The sequence below is a fragment of the Trematomus bernacchii genome, unplaced genomic scaffold (assembly GCF_902827165.1).
Source record: "Trematomus bernacchii unplaced genomic scaffold, fTreBer1.1, whole genome shotgun sequence".
Classification (NCBI taxonomy): domain Eukaryota; kingdom Metazoa; phylum Chordata; class Actinopteri; order Perciformes; family Nototheniidae; genus Trematomus; species Trematomus bernacchii.
The window spans coordinates 10,073,119-10,088,252 of record NW_022988050.1 but is presented as its reverse complement, the minus strand read 5'-3'; the positions used below and the strand labels follow the sequence as shown (position 1 = coordinate 10,088,252).

General features: G+C 38.4%; 2 protein-coding genes across 2 annotated transcripts; one reads left to right on the top strand and one right to left on the bottom strand.

Moving 5' to 3' along the window:
• Positions 1-5,147: 5,147 nt before the first annotated feature.
• On the bottom strand, positions 5,148-9,068 carry pigf (phosphatidylinositol glycan anchor biosynthesis, class F). Its single transcript, XM_034118801.1, has 5 exons — positions 8,681-9,068; positions 7,641-7,732; positions 7,146-7,262; positions 6,907-7,015; positions 5,148-5,505 (listed from the first exon to the last, which is right to left on the bottom strand). The coding sequence occupies exons 1-5, from the start codon at positions 8,906-8,908 to the stop codon at positions 5,392-5,394; spliced, it is 660 nt and encodes a 219-aa protein (XP_033974692.1). The 5' UTR covers positions 8,909-9,068; the 3' UTR covers positions 5,148-5,391.
• Positions 9,069-9,901: 833 nt separating this feature from the next.
• cript (cysteine-rich PDZ-binding protein) lies at positions 9,902-12,469 on the top strand. The gene is made up of 5 exons (XM_034118799.1): positions 9,902-10,037; positions 10,239-10,304; positions 10,935-10,989; positions 11,146-11,249; positions 11,987-12,469. The coding sequence occupies exons 1-5, from the start codon at positions 10,022-10,024 to the stop codon at positions 12,049-12,051; spliced, it is 306 nt and encodes a 101-aa protein (XP_033974690.1). The 5' UTR covers positions 9,902-10,021; the 3' UTR covers positions 12,052-12,469.
• Positions 12,470-15,134: the final 2,665 nt, after the last annotated feature.

The window sequence follows — 15,134 nt, the reverse complement described above, 5'->3', positions numbered from 1 at the left end:
TAAATATATTTTTTCCAATTTATAATCCTGTGTCACTGTGTTATTCATCATCTCTTTGTATATATGTTAAATAACATAAACCATCTATTAAACTTAAAAATATTATTGACGACTCATCCAGAACTCCGAGAACATCCGGAGAAAAATTGGATTTGGAGTGAAATCAAATAAAAAATCTTAATTTCAAAGTACAAAAGTATTACATTCAAAATGTTCTTAAAACACTGAAAGTTAACACAATCAGTATGCAGAAGTATATATATTTTATATATATAAATATAAAATTATCTATTTCATTTATTTTTGTAATTAAATAAATATGCAAATTATGTACTATACGTCTTCTTTCAAAAATATGACTTTTATCAGTGCATTACACATAGATAATGTTTTCCCTATAGTTTATTTCTTTGAAATGTATGTCAAATCTGAAATATTTGAACAGATATTTACCCCTTGACATACGTTTATACAGTTTTGCCCAAGTGTAGTAATACTGCAATCAACTTGTATTCTAAATGCTTTTGTCATTTCTTTTAAAAAGGCCAAGCTCAAAAATATCTTTAAATGGTTGGCCTTACTTTCTTTTACCACACTGCTTTTAGGATTCAATTTGATCCCATTTCTAAAGATTTCAACTTTTGAGTCACAATATATGATATCATTTTAGATTTCAGATGCATCCGGCTGAGGATATTTGAAATCTTTTTATTTCAAGGTGCTAAAAAAAACCTAGAATACTGCTTTGAACCAGTATTTCTCCATCTTGTGACTGTGAAATGCCCTCTCTAGTATATAAGCAAGTGAAGGACACTGATCAGAAGAAGAAGAAGATGGACCTTTATTATTATATATTATTATATCAGGAAACTAGTCTACCATATCTCGTGTCTGATGACTACTTGCATTCTTGCAAGGATAATAAATACATGTATCCTGATTTTGAAACTCAAGCCAGTATCGGGTGAGATTTTTCTGACACAAAGTTTGATGTATTCGACGTAAAGCCTTATCACTATAGTTATAATGCTGTGGTCAGTTGGTTTGGAACTACTTGATACTGTATGTGTGTGTTTCTAAGTGTGTATTGATTGCTCTCTCATGGGGCAGGGTCACATGACGACCTCCGAAGTGGCCTCGCCAGATATAACTGATTGGTACAGACCTCCTGGAGAGATGCAGCACTTTTGCAATCATAAAGTATGAAACACATGCAGGTAGCACAATCATGTACATGTGGCATGCTATACATTCCAGTCATTACGACGCAGGGGGGGGGGGGGGCTGGATGTTACCATTGTATCAGCTCTTGCTTTCTTTCTTTTTAAGGGCTTCAAAACCTTTGTATATAAATCTATGCAAGAGTACAAGTTTTGCCTTGTAGGAATTTTGTTAATTATGATATGGCGCAGTCATTTGTCAGTATGATTTGACTCCACGTTGTCATGGCATCAATATGTCACACTGTGAGGAAAACCTTATAATGGATAATTGATGGCAGCTCTGATTTAACAAAGAATAATTTGACCTTCTGTAGGGAAATAATGAGTACTGTTAATAATTCATTACATAAATGCGTAATTTGAAAAGTGACTTGCTCTAAAACACCCTATCCTACAAAGCGAGGATGGAGGAGAGTGAGCAAGTAATGGTTAGTGTTTCGTACAAAATGATGCTCTATACTAAATTTGCAATGAGTGAAGTTGAATACAATTGTAAAACGCCTGAAGAGGTGCAGGTATCTGGGGTTAACAAGATTTCCATGATTAAAGGTTAAAAGTATACCATCATCCTAGATTTAGGGTTTGTTCATCTTAACATGAAATTGCTGCTAATGGGATTATCGTTCATTTTGTAGGAATTTGGACATGGAACAAACCAGAATGTTCACAATTCACACTACGGGCAATATTAGATGACATTACATGTTACTTGTTAGACGCTTTTATCCAAAGCGACTTACATACTCAATACTGTGGACAATCCCCACAGGAGCAATTTGGGGTGAAGTGTCTTGCCCAGGGACACAACGACATGCTGACTGCAGTGGGGTTTGAAATTGTACTAATGGCGCTTAGGTAAAACATTTAAGGAATCACCGGTGTCAGTAGAATCAATCCTATGGGAAATACAAATGTCTGAATAAAATGTTATGGCAATCCATCAGATAGTTGGGTATAAAGGGTGTCTAAAAAATGCTATCACTTAAATGTATTTATTTAGTGACCCTCGGAGAGTCAGAGTGTAAATCATATGAGAAGATTAAAAGTCCAATTTGAGAAAAACCTGTCTGTAATATATTTTATTAACAAGGGATCCCCGGCTTTGTTGTTCCTTTCACATCTTGTATTCATTCGCTATCCTCCCACTGTTCAAAAGCATATCCATTATGTGCACACTTTTTGAAATGCACATATTATGTTGGTTTGATAATACCTGCTTTTCTTTAAGGAACCAAAGGTCAGAATTCTATAATTCGACCCGTCTGTCTCCCCCTATACCTTGTGCGTCATGAGCCCACTTGAGCATCTCTCAGTCACAATGGACCCTTTGTTGTGGCTCTGAGAACTGACAGGAGGGCCCGAGAGCTCTGCAATAACATGTTTACCACTCAATAACACTGTGACTGTTAATGAAGCACGAACCATGGGGGGGTGAACACAGGACACGGGGGAAAAGGAGTGACACAGGAAACGAGTTGGGTGTGAGATATGGGGGAAGGGGAAGAGTGTGAGGAGAAGGTAGTTATGTGGAGGAGGGGTGTGACTTATGTGGTGAAAATTGAAAATGTAATCTGTCTACTCTCTTTCTCCTCAGCAGTATCATGAGGACCTGTCTATCCTGTTTTACCTTGTCACTCTAATGCATTCTTCTAAAACCTGAATTAAAGACAGTATTTGTATAATTGTTCCAGCTTTCAAATTATTCTGATGGCTTTTCTTTTCTTGGTGAAATGTACGTCTCGCATTCAGCACTTTTAATATAGCTTGATGTCTGATTTAAAGAGGATCAAAACCAGAAGATGTCCAGTTGTTTTAAATATATAAAAATAGAAAACAGTAACTCTTGTTGGGAAGATTATTCAGTTATGTTGAGAACGTCACAGTTCTGCAGTTTGTATTCTGCCAACAACTTGTACTATATATATTTCATATCATATAGTTTTATATTGTATAACAACACAGGGACTGGAGTGTTTCCTCATCAAGAGGACGAGATGGTTATAGATATGGACGGATGTGTTCTACCTCTCAGTATTTATTTATTTGCACTTTGGCTTCCCTTTGCTTTTTTCTCGCGTCAGTGAGGAACATTTTGAAAGCTATGTGTCTGAAAATTGGCTTTTTTTTTTATTTGATCTGACATCTGTGAGGCTGCACTGTACCAACAAACCTAAATTGTAATAAGATTGCATCAGGTTAATGACTTTACCCCTCATTTTTAAAGCTGCATCACTGTATTTGTGGCCACCAGGGGGCAGAAAGTGTTGTCAGACTATTTCCACACAGAGCAACATGTTTCTCCAACAAGAAACATCTAGCCTGTAAGCTGTTTTATATTGTTCATTATTCTGTTTGGTGTGAGTAGTGTAGTGTCAATAAGAACTTGCTTGTTGAAAACAACCCTCAAACCGACAATAATAAGAGTTCCAAGACTATTGGTAAAATGCTGCAGAGCTGGGTGTTAATTATATGTGTTCCCTGCAGCCTGAGCAATCTATTTCTCTCATTTGATTCTATGCTAGACTAAAAACATATTGATTCAGCCGGGTTTAATTTGGGTACAATCTGCCACAGAGAGCAGAGGCTGCATCTTAATTCAGAATACACAACTCTGCAGAAACATGCCCACAACATCTGCCTCGGAGGAAAGGCTGGGGAGATAGGAGGTGCAGGGAGTGAAAAATGGCCTCTAGCAAAGCCTGAGAACAAACAATGAATACATAGGGCTCTCTGAGATTGAAGTAGGTAAGAGTATCTTGTGAAGCAGTAGCTTTTATGTGCGTCTCCTTGTCTCTGAGATGAAAGGAGTAAGAGTTTAATTGAGCTTATGAACAAAACAACTCCATCCAGTCCCCAAAGTACACCGTTTACGTACAAGACCACAATCAGGGGCAAAAAACGAGACACTCCAGAAACCACCAGATGTGACATGCCCAGTGTGGTGACACGCTCAAAACTAGGTTGGAGGTGAAATCGGTTAATCACACCCTTTGCTGCTAGGGAGAATAATGTATCAGAAGGTGTAGGAAATACAAATAAATAAAAGAGAAAAAGGGAAATGGAGGTAACAGCATGAGGTAAATTGAATTTAATCAGAAAGATGGATGGAAATAAAGAGGGTGAATGGTATCATATGGGTATAAATGTTACTCCATCATTTATGACTTCTGAAAATGTATCTTTTCGCTCTTTTTGCTTCAGGCTATTTTTCGCCTCTTTTCCCTGGCAACTACCTTATGCAAGAGTTCAAACACCGGGCAAACGGCTCTGCCCCGGGCTCTGTGCTGAAACTGTCTACCAATTCAACTCACACTACAACATGACGACTGAAATGTCCTTTTATTCCCCTCCTTGCACTAAATGTGCATTACACATATCTACACTGTCCCTCAATATCCCTCATTTGCTTTACAATTTGACACCGCATTGCAGAAAATGTAAGTTTCATTGTGCTGCGAGGGGAGAACAAGAGATGTGGGTGGCATGAAAGGAGGGAAATTAATGTCCCTAAAATGGAAGTGAATCAATATGGGGGCCCGAGGATGTGAAAAGCTGGAATGAGAGCAAGAGCAGGAGAGGGAGGAGGGCGAGTTTAAATAGAGTCGGAGCAAGATTAATGGTTGTTTAAAAGAGAACACACACACACACACACACACACACACACACACACACACACACACACACACACACACACACACACACACACACACACACACACACACACACACACACACACACACACACACACACACACACCACACACACACACACACACACACACACACACACACACACACACACACACACACACACACACACACACACACACACACACACACACACACACACACACACACACACACACACACACACACACACACACACACACTTTAAGATGCATCAATCCAATAAAAAGGACCTTTATTAGTCATAGACTCCTTATCTTTTATTCCAAAACTTCAATTCATGTCAAAACTCTTCAGGAACTTTATCAGCTTTCATGGGTACAAAATAATGATGCTCATACCGTGTTGTGTTATTGCAAATCATCTTGTCAACAGGCAGCAAACGGAGACAATGTTCCCAATAAATAATCAGTACAAGGTAAAAGGAATACAGCAGGAATACGAGGGATGCCCTCATGGTCACACACACGTATGTCGGCCCCTCACTTGCACTTGTAAGTGAGCTGTTTGCGGTGAAAGTGGATCCAGGCTGGAGCGGCAACAAGCCCGGTGAGGAAGCCGATGGTGGCGCCAAGACTGCAGGAAACAGGCCACGCCTAAGAGAAGAGGGGCGAGTCAGATCATTGCACTGATAGATCAAAAGGAGCTTAACTATTAGATCAATTTATCCTCTCTCCCCAGAAGCTCGTCTCCCTCAAAGAGAAACTTTTAAAGTCAAATGAAACCCCGGCGGTACAGTGGTGCCATTCAGAGTTATGCTCCAATTACCACCGTCTGCCTCCCATTTGCATTTTCCTCCAGTCATTCTGCAGAGAGCTCCCTTTGCAATTATAGTTATAATCGTCTTCCTTTTTGTTATTTAAAAAAGGAAATTGAGTTAGGTATGGTAACCGGTTTGAATTACATTTCAGAATGATATTTCAGCTCTACGAGATTCTATTCACTGCTAATCAATGATGAATGGAAGGCTTTTTTGTTAACAGAGAAACCTATGCTGTATGCTAGAGGAATTAAAAAAAGATGCACTAGTTGCAGCAATTCAACATCAGGGTCAAGCTTTAATCATTTTGTAAATTCCCTGTTGTTATGAATTCTTAAAAGCTATGTCTACTTGCCAAATGTCATCTGTCTACAGGTCACGGCCAGGTTAATCAAACAGTGATGTCTGAATGTACCAATTGAATCCAATTAGAAGCATGAAGGAAATTGTTGTTCTGCTTTCTTCTCCTGTTAATGATCTCATCTTACCTTCTGACTGCTCCTAGGGGTCCCTACTGAAATCATAATGCCTAAATCTGAGATATACTATTCTCTTATTTAATATATGTTTCTTTAAAAAAAGAGATAATTCCATCTGTATTTCTGCCACAGTACAGCCTTGACAGTTGCACTATTTATCTACTTACTGACATCTCTTTTTGTCTATGAAAATGTTCCCTTTATTCAATCAATCTTCTCCACAGACACAGCAGATCAGGCAGCCTCATATGGGCTCATATATATTTCAGGGCAGTGATTATGCTAATGAAATCACTGCATTACATTGAGAAATATCAAGGGAGCCATTCCTCAAACAAAATACTGTACTCGCACATTCCTGTTTATTTTTGAACATTTCTTAAAACTGCAACTTCCAATTTTGCTTTACTGCACATATTTTATTGTTCCGAGTATTTATTTCAGATTCTTGTTGTACTTACTTTGGGTATTTTTTGTGTAGATGTATACTTCATTTGAACACTTTGTCTAATTGTTTCATGTAAAAAAAAAGGTATAATAATTCTATATGTTTTCCCTTTTTAAAACCTTATTCCTCCAACTATGTTTATGTATACACCAAAGCAAATTCCTTGTATGTGTAAACCTATTTGTAATTAAACCTGATTCCAATTCTAGATTTACTGTAATTTTGTGAACAATTTTGGTGAATCTAATATTAAGATAATAATCCCACAGTATGCATTCTGTTTATAAGAGTAACTCTCCCGTGTGCTGACCTGCCAGGGCCTGTCCCAGTCCAGAGGAATAGGAAAGGCTCCCACCCAGGCTCCTACCAGTGTGCAGGCCACTGTGATCTGTAGACAGGTGTCCCACACAGACATAGCCCTGGAGACGGAGACAGAGCAAATCTATGTTAGAATATTCGTAAAGAGAGACAAGATTAGCACATTAAACACGATTCATCAACATATAATTGAAGGACAGGTATCAGGGAAAAGCAGATTTTTTGGCTGACCCATGCCGGCTGAACACTCGTATCCAGGCCTGGACGTTGGGGCCGAGGACACAGAGACACCTCAGAGTGGTGAGAGAGGTCAGCAGCACAGAGAGGGAGAACGTCTCCAAGGCGGATCTGAAACATGGAGGAGAAAGTTCACAGTATCAGTGGCGGCTGCAACTAGGCAGCAGAGTTTAAGTGATACACACACAACCTGTGTTGATGCAGCAAAGTAAAGAGAACAGGATTTCATAGGAGTGAATGATGACAGGGTAAAGCCTACAGAGATCAAATAGAAATCTGTAGCGTGTCATGAAAATGATCTTGTGATGTGCAAGGAATACTCAGTAAAAGCTGCATTTATTCACTTATTTGACCATTAGGCAATAGGTGTGAATGGATTGCTTGCTATGGTGCTCTCTAAAATCAGCAGCCAGCAACAAGTCCTCCTTTGCTGCCCTTTGTATGTCTTAATACACACAGATATAGCACAGGAGAATCAGCAGTACTCACTCAATCAGTGGAGCTCCATAGAGAACCACCACAGTGTGGAAGAACAGGCACGACAGGAAGAAGTACAGACAGGAACGAAACAACCGAGAGAGCTGCAGAAAGAAATGAATAAGCAGAGTTAAGGGGAAAATATCATCAAGTTTAACGAGTAAACATTACCGTTGATACCCAAGTATTCAATATATGATCATATATCTAAAGAAGCCCATTTACATCAGTAAAATGGAAACTTAGCCTGGTGATGAAAAAGGATCCTGCAAGTCATTACAATGCCAAACCTTCTTGAAATAATGAATATGTATATCAAAATGATAGCATAGCATCCCAAAAATAATGACAAACTTAATAACAACCTACTTATCTTGAAATAATATCATCTCCAAACACAGACAGAGTATTTTTATAGTGTAGTCAGAGGTGGAAGAAGTACTCAGATCTTGTACCTAAAAAAAGTAGAAGTACCAGAGTGAATTGAAAGTAAAGTCCTGTATATAACATGTTACTCAAGTAAAAGTACAAGAGTATTAGCATCAACATATACTTAAAGTTCCAAAAGTAAAAGGTGCTTATTAAGCAAATTGGCCCATTTCAGAATAATATATCATGTGTTTTGATTATAATTATTGATCTATTAAAGTGTTATCACAGATGGTAAAAGTGCAGCTAGTTGTAATCACTTTGTATACTGCAAGGTTTACTCCAGATGTAACTAAAGTGCTTTTTAAGTGTTGTTTATATTTCATATTATTAATCCAAATGTGTAAAGTAACTAAAGGTATTAAATAAATGTAGTGGAGTAAAAGTACACTTTTTACCTCTGAATTGAAGTGGGGAATAGGTACAAAGTAGCATAAAATGGAGAAATACTCAGGTAAAGTACAAGTATATCAACATGTTATTTAACTACAGCACTTGAGTACATGTACTTAGTTACTTCCCACCTCTGACTGTAGTATTGCTACTTTTACATAAATTAATAATCTCAATACTTCTTCCACCCCTTCTTAAACTCAACAGTCACCATTACAGTAAGTGAGCACCTTGTATCCCACGGTGTGCTTCTTGGCGGGCGGTGTGATACCCAGCAGCCAGAAGACGGCCACACTGACAGCGGTCACGGCCCCGGACACCGAGTAGAGCCACAGCAGGTGAGTCCCGTACACCGAGAAGCCCGGCACTGCCGCCGCAGGTAGCACGGTGGCCATGAACACCGAGGCGGCGAGGATAGCGTGCGTCGACGCCATGGCTCTGATTTCATGGTCCCACATGACGACAAATGTAACTACCTACAACAAGAGACCTAGACAAGAGACAACATTCAAATAAAAAATACTTTAAAATGTCAATTTAGCAACGGGTTTACTGAGTAGGTTAAATCCATGGGTGAATTATTTGACCTGTCTTCCGTAAACATGGAGTTACTTCCGCTCCGACTTCACAATAAAAGTCCAACAGTATCCAGCGCAAAAAGAAAAAGATAACAACTGAAAGAAACAATACAAAAGAGAATACTGTTTTATTTAAATATGGTTAGAATGCACCATTTAAATGTATTGGATATACTGCATGCTTGTTAAAGTATTATATTGCCCTCTCCTAACCTCTACCTTTTTTCATTTAGTTGTGTCATTAAGTAATTTAGACTTAACACTTGAGAAATGCATGCTGAGAGTTTCAGAGATCGTCTTAATGATTCTGGATGATCTCTGAAATAAAAAAAATTAAAAATCTAATATTAGAAAGCTGACCATATTGCTGTATCATGTATGTGATATTTTCCCATGAATATTACTCAATTTATTTTTTGAAAAAAATCTCTGTTTCGTGTGGATCATTTGCTGTGTCAATATGCATCTGATGTTTTGTGTAAGTAAAATTAAAGAGCAGATGAAAAATAGTCAGATTTTCCTAAGGGCCAATTAAAAGTATGTTTCCTAATGAAATCAAGTGTTTGTTAGAATATAATAATATGTCAAATATATCTACACAGGTGAACACATTGGCTGTAGAATGTATGGGAGATTGTTGCACAGTCTTCTCTAGGTTTTACATTTGAGATAATATCCAATACATTAGCATCAATCAAGGATCTTATTCGTTCAAGGGCAATTTCCTATTTTAGTGGACTTTTATTTTGAAGAAAACCACCACCTTAACAATCGGAGAGGGGGCAGCGACCCTCTGTGACGGAAGGGAGTATCAGCCAATGACATGTGAGATGGGCACAGCGTTGACCAATCAATATGTTGAATATACGGGAAAGAGGTAGAAACGACCGGAAGTTTACATGTTTTTGCCAAACAAAAACTGAGCTAACACTTTTATTCGGTTTTCCCCAACCTTTGACGATAAGTATCTGCTTGAAACATACATAAAGGAAAATGGTTTGTGACAAGTGTACGTATCACCCATATTGGATGCTTTTAATCTAAAATAACTTGTATATTTGCCGTAAGCGAAGGCTTGAGGTTCTTCAAGAGCTAATGCTATGTGACTGCTAGCTAACTGTTATGATGCATTTCCTCGTCATTATATTGGTTAACTGTCCCTTACACTTGAGAGTTATTTCTTTAAATTGTTTGTTTCTTAATATTACAGGCGAGACGAAGCTCGGTAAAGTGATCACACCTGACACCTGGAAGGACGGAGCACGGAATACAACAGGTAAGTTGAGGACACGGATTCTTGGGAAATGTTGTTTGTCTCTTTACTATTACTACTGTGCATAGTTAATATGTATGGCTACGTTGGGGGTCATAAACACACAAAATGACGGAGTGACAAAAAGCTACATATTCCTTCTTAAAAAAACAGGCTTCAAAAGTCGGAGAAACCATTTATTCAATATTTAAATACTGTCTTACTCAATACTTTAGCTCAACAAAAATAAAACCTTCAAGAAAGAGCCACTACATCTAACTTGTCCAATTTAAGGTTGTATCTTGCTAGCTTTATGACTTTACATAATATATAGCAAGTAGTGCCTTCTTTGTTTTATTTTTGAGATTAAACTAAATGTTATCCTTAATCAATTTTTGCTTTCAAATGTCTTTTTGAAAATAACTACTTTATTATAGAAACAAACTTGAACCCTCTTTTTTCATTCCGATCAACGTTATTGACATTTTCTTTTCTTCTTTTTTTAATGTATATATATATATATATATATATATATATATATATATATTTTAGTATTTGTTTTACTTAACTTATTTAGAAGTTGTGGTTTTAACTTCTATTTACTGTTATTTAGATGATGATGTTAATTTGGGTCCTTCTGCTTCTTTCACTTAGAGGGTGGTGGGCGAAAGCTCAATGAAAACAAGATCCTTACTTCCAAGAAAGCCAGGTGAGTAGTTTGCAAAAAGTCCATCATTTTGGTTGTTAAGCCACACAATGTCGGTTTTATGGACCACATTTGTACCTTGAACCAGTGCCACTATCTAGGCTCAAACACATATTGGTGCACCTCTAGTTATGTATCTATTATGCATCTCCCTCTCAGGTTTGACCCGTACAGCAAGACGGGTTTTGCAACCTGCAGGATCTGCAGAAGCTCAGTTCATCAGCATGGATCACACTACTGCCAGGGCTGTGCGTACAAGAAAGGTAAAATAAACTCACTCACTTGACAGATGTTTAATAGATAACATGCATTGTCTGAAAAAGGCTAGTGGTTCTTTCTTGTGAATAACGATTGATATTTAGCTCTTTATGTATCAAGCAATGTAGATCGTACACCTCACCTGTGATCAGGTACTATTTTTTATGTGTGAAGTAGTTCCAAGACACATGATTGACAAAGAAGTATGTGGATAATTTAGAATAACTTGGACACTGTTTCTTGAAAGAAAGGTTACCAGATGGTTCCCAAAACACTACAAACGTTCAAATTGCAACCTAACAGGGTATTTGGGATTAGGCAGGTACAGGTAGTGTGTGCCTTTCAAACAGCTGGGGGGTTTGTTTGTTTAATGTAAACATGTTGACTTCATTCTTAACAGCTTGTACACTACATGCCTATTACTAAATGTAAAATTGACAATCTAAGCAACAAGCAGCGAAAGAGGCAAATGATATCCCTGCGGGAGTTGGTGGTGACCAAAATCAGAGTGAAATGAGAATGAATCTTGGATTGATATTGATCAGGTGCACATACTGTACTGTGTCTGCCTGATTTGCTAACAAGTTCTACATGACAACTAACTACACTGATTTTATGTCAATTATGTATTCACAACGTGCCGCCCCTTCTCCTGATCTTGCTTTTATTTTCTGTCTATACATTTATTAATTCTTATTTTTAATTGCTTTTCTTATGCTTGCTTCCTTTTTTGCCACTCCAGGAATCTGTGCAATGTGTGGAAAGAAAGTTTTGGACACCAAAAACTACAGACAGACATCTGTGTGACAGCGTGCCGAACAGACAACAGTACGACGAGTGAATAACAGATGTGAGGATGACACGGAAGTGTATGTTTTTGAGTAAGCTTCCACAATATCGTGCTCAACATACAGCCATAAGTCTTTTATGTTATTTTTCCCACCTTTTGTGAAAGAAAGAGATTTGGAGCTGGCTTTGCCCTCTTATTACAAAATATCATATAATGCCACTGGAACTATTACAGTGGCCGTACACAGGGAAGCACCTTTGTATCCAAATAAACCACCGGTCATCACCTGTTACTCTACTAGAGGCTTATAGATTTCTTTGTATATTTTAAATTCAGGCGTTATATATATTTTCTTTCAAACATAGGTTGATTTCTGTATGTGATGTATCAAGTGTGGCATTTTTGATTGAATTAAAGCATTCAATATAAAATACATTTGAAAGGAGTATTTTATACCTCTACCTGGCGCATAAAGGGTACACTGCTAGCCTCTTACGCACATCATACCTATATTTGTCCTGTATGCCTACAATAATTGGTTTACTCTTACATAATCACATTAAGAAACTGCATGCTCCGTTGTCAGATGAGAACCCCCCCCCCCCCTTCTCCATTGCTGTCAGAGATAAAGGTTAAAGTTCACAGGTTGTCTGACAACAGGCTCCTCCTTTGATATTTAAAGGCCCTTCTCTGCCTCAGGCCTTCGACCATATGCGCACACACTTGTTTTTATGTTTCATTATTGATTTATGCTGTTGCGCCACAGCACAAAAACAGCATCAGTCTCCAGCTAACACACGCAATATACAGAGTAGGTCATGGTGGGATGTAGCAAATGAGTCAGAATAACCCTTTCTAAAAAACAAACAACTCCAAGTGGATATATACTTTTGGTTCCTCCAGTTTGCCTGTTTTATCACTGCCTTTTTGCTCCTGTTATTCTGTGGTGTGGTGCATTCAGGGACAACAGTATCCAGTTAATAACCAGCCAACCTTAGAGCCCCAAATGTTCATGTCATTTGTAGGGTGTGTGATACTGATGCAAAGATCATGTGTATACCTGGCCGTATTCCAAGTCCTTACTAAATACTTTTAGTATTCATCATGAACTATATACTGTATCTGTCAATAGGCGCGTTCACACCAAGTACTTTTCCCACAATAGGCTCTTGTGGGAATGACTGAGCGTGTTGATTTTCGGTGATTCATGGCTGTTTAAGAGGGTGACCTCCTCGAAGTTGAAGTACCGACTTTAAGCTTCGACCCCCAATTCCTCCGACATAAAGCACCCTGGAGATTTCCAAGAAATAGTGTCACTGCCTAATGAACTTTGCAGCCACTACACTGATGTCTTTCTTTCCTAAGTGAGTTTAAATAAAGTACCTTGTCATAAGGCTCTGCTTGAACTGTACTGCTGCAGTTTACTCGGACAACTGGTTCTCTTCAAGGCCTCCTCACCTGTTTTTAAAAATATCTCCCCTTTATATTATTACAATGAGCTGTCACTGAAGTACAATAAAAGGACGCGCCCAAGCAGAAAAAGTCTAGAGACATAATCTCTACGTCTGAGCAGCTATTTTACTCCCCTTTGTGCCCACTTCCTGTGCGCAGGTCTTGATGTGATGTGACGTGGTTCAAAAACAACAGGCTCAGAAATCCTCCGTGACTCGAGGGAAAAAAAGCACGTGACAGTTTTCTAAAATGCCCATAAACGTAAAAATGCCTTTGAAATTATAAGCAGTAAAAAAGTCCATGGTTATTAGTTGGTCACTCTTATTTTAAGTATTCAAATAAAAGAGGACTTGTAAATTATTCTTTCAACATAAAAATAAGTAAATGAAAGGCTGAGTCTTAATTACATTCCAAATTGTGTTCAGTGTCTAATTGAAAAGTATACTGTTTATGCACTTACAGCATATCAATGCATGGGTAAAACTGCTGTGTCAGATCTGTGCGGCTGGCCCCTTTAAACCCCCAGCTCCTCTTGGTGCAGTGTGTAAACGTATACTTTACCGGAATATGACTTGGTCCCAGCTTTGTGTATTTAAATTCAAGACTAATTAATAAAGGAATATGCAACATGTAAGCTCATAACTGTAGGCAATCACATGGTTAAATAAAGAATGCAAATTTGCAGTAGCGGCCATGATTAAATCCCCAAGTGTCTACAATAGACGGTTCATGAGTTCGGCCATGGTACCTGACTCCATTTAGGAGTTGGTGCCCTTTTGGTTATTGGCCCTTGTCACTGCCACACTCCCTTTTTGCCAACTGACATGAACACAAACACACTCACACACGTCATGGCACATTTCAGACTCCTGGGGCATAAACTGTGGCGAAGGGTAGGGACATTTTCATAGACTGACAAACTGACCTAATAGAATAAAAGATGCAGTGAAGTCAAATATGGCTGCTTGTGGAAAAGGCCAATGCGAGTTCTGATACCACATTTCTGGGACACGGACCCTCGATAAGGCTATCGTCAGGTCATCATATCTTTTTTGAATGCTACTCGTTTTCTTAAAAACATTGACAATATAAATAACCGGGAAGCACATCAAACATAGGGTCAAACCAAAATGTTGTCCTGTATGTTTTGGCTCCATCTCGATTTCACCTCTGTTGAAGGGCGAGTGAATTCATGAGTGTTTCCTGTTTCGGTGTGATTCACCGCTCAACTTTGACCGATGGGATGTGCATGGTCGGCCAATGGAAACACTCGTGTGTTTGGTCTGCTGTTGACCGTACACCAACTGCAGTATCTGCTGTTTCACCACTTTTCATAATAGTGTTTAGTTGCTGTGGGCTGCTTCTCCATTTCAATTTTAAATGTATTTTCAATAGTTTACTGAGTGTATATATAAGCAGTTTCATTTGACATATCAGTTGTATTACTTTTGTTATGTGAATGCACCATTCATGTTTTAAGTTCTAGTCAACACATACTTCAGATGAACATATTGTGTATTTATTTGCCCTTATGTAACGCATCATTTCACACCAAGTTTTTCTGTACAGGCTGTGCGCAGGGCCGTATCCACCATTGAGGTCACCGAGGTCCGGACCTCGGTAATAATTTCAGAGCTGTGTATATAAC

Bases quoted from the DNA above. Each gene is read 5' to 3' on its own strand.
- pigf (XM_034118801.1), bottom strand. From the start codon at position 8,908: ATGTGGGACCATGAAATCAGAGCCATGGCGTCGACGCACGCTATCCTC. The intron at 7,016-7,145 runs GTCAGCCAAAAA...CTCCGTCTCCAG, and splicing joins CGAGTGTTCAGCCGGCATGG to GGCTATGTCTGTGTGGGACA. The intron at 5,506-6,906 runs GTCAGCACACGG...CTCTTCTCTTAG, and splicing joins ACTGGGACAGGCCCTGGCAG to GCGTGGCCTGTTTCCTGCAG.
- cript (XM_034118799.1), top strand. The intron at 10,305-10,934 runs GTAAGTTGAGGA...TCTTTCACTTAG, and splicing joins CGGAGCACGGAATACAACAG to AGGGTGGTGGGCGAAAGCTC. The intron at 10,990-11,145 runs GTGAGTAGTTTG...TCTCCCTCTCAG, and splicing joins CTTACTTCCAAGAAAGCCAG to GTTTGACCCGTACAGCAAGA.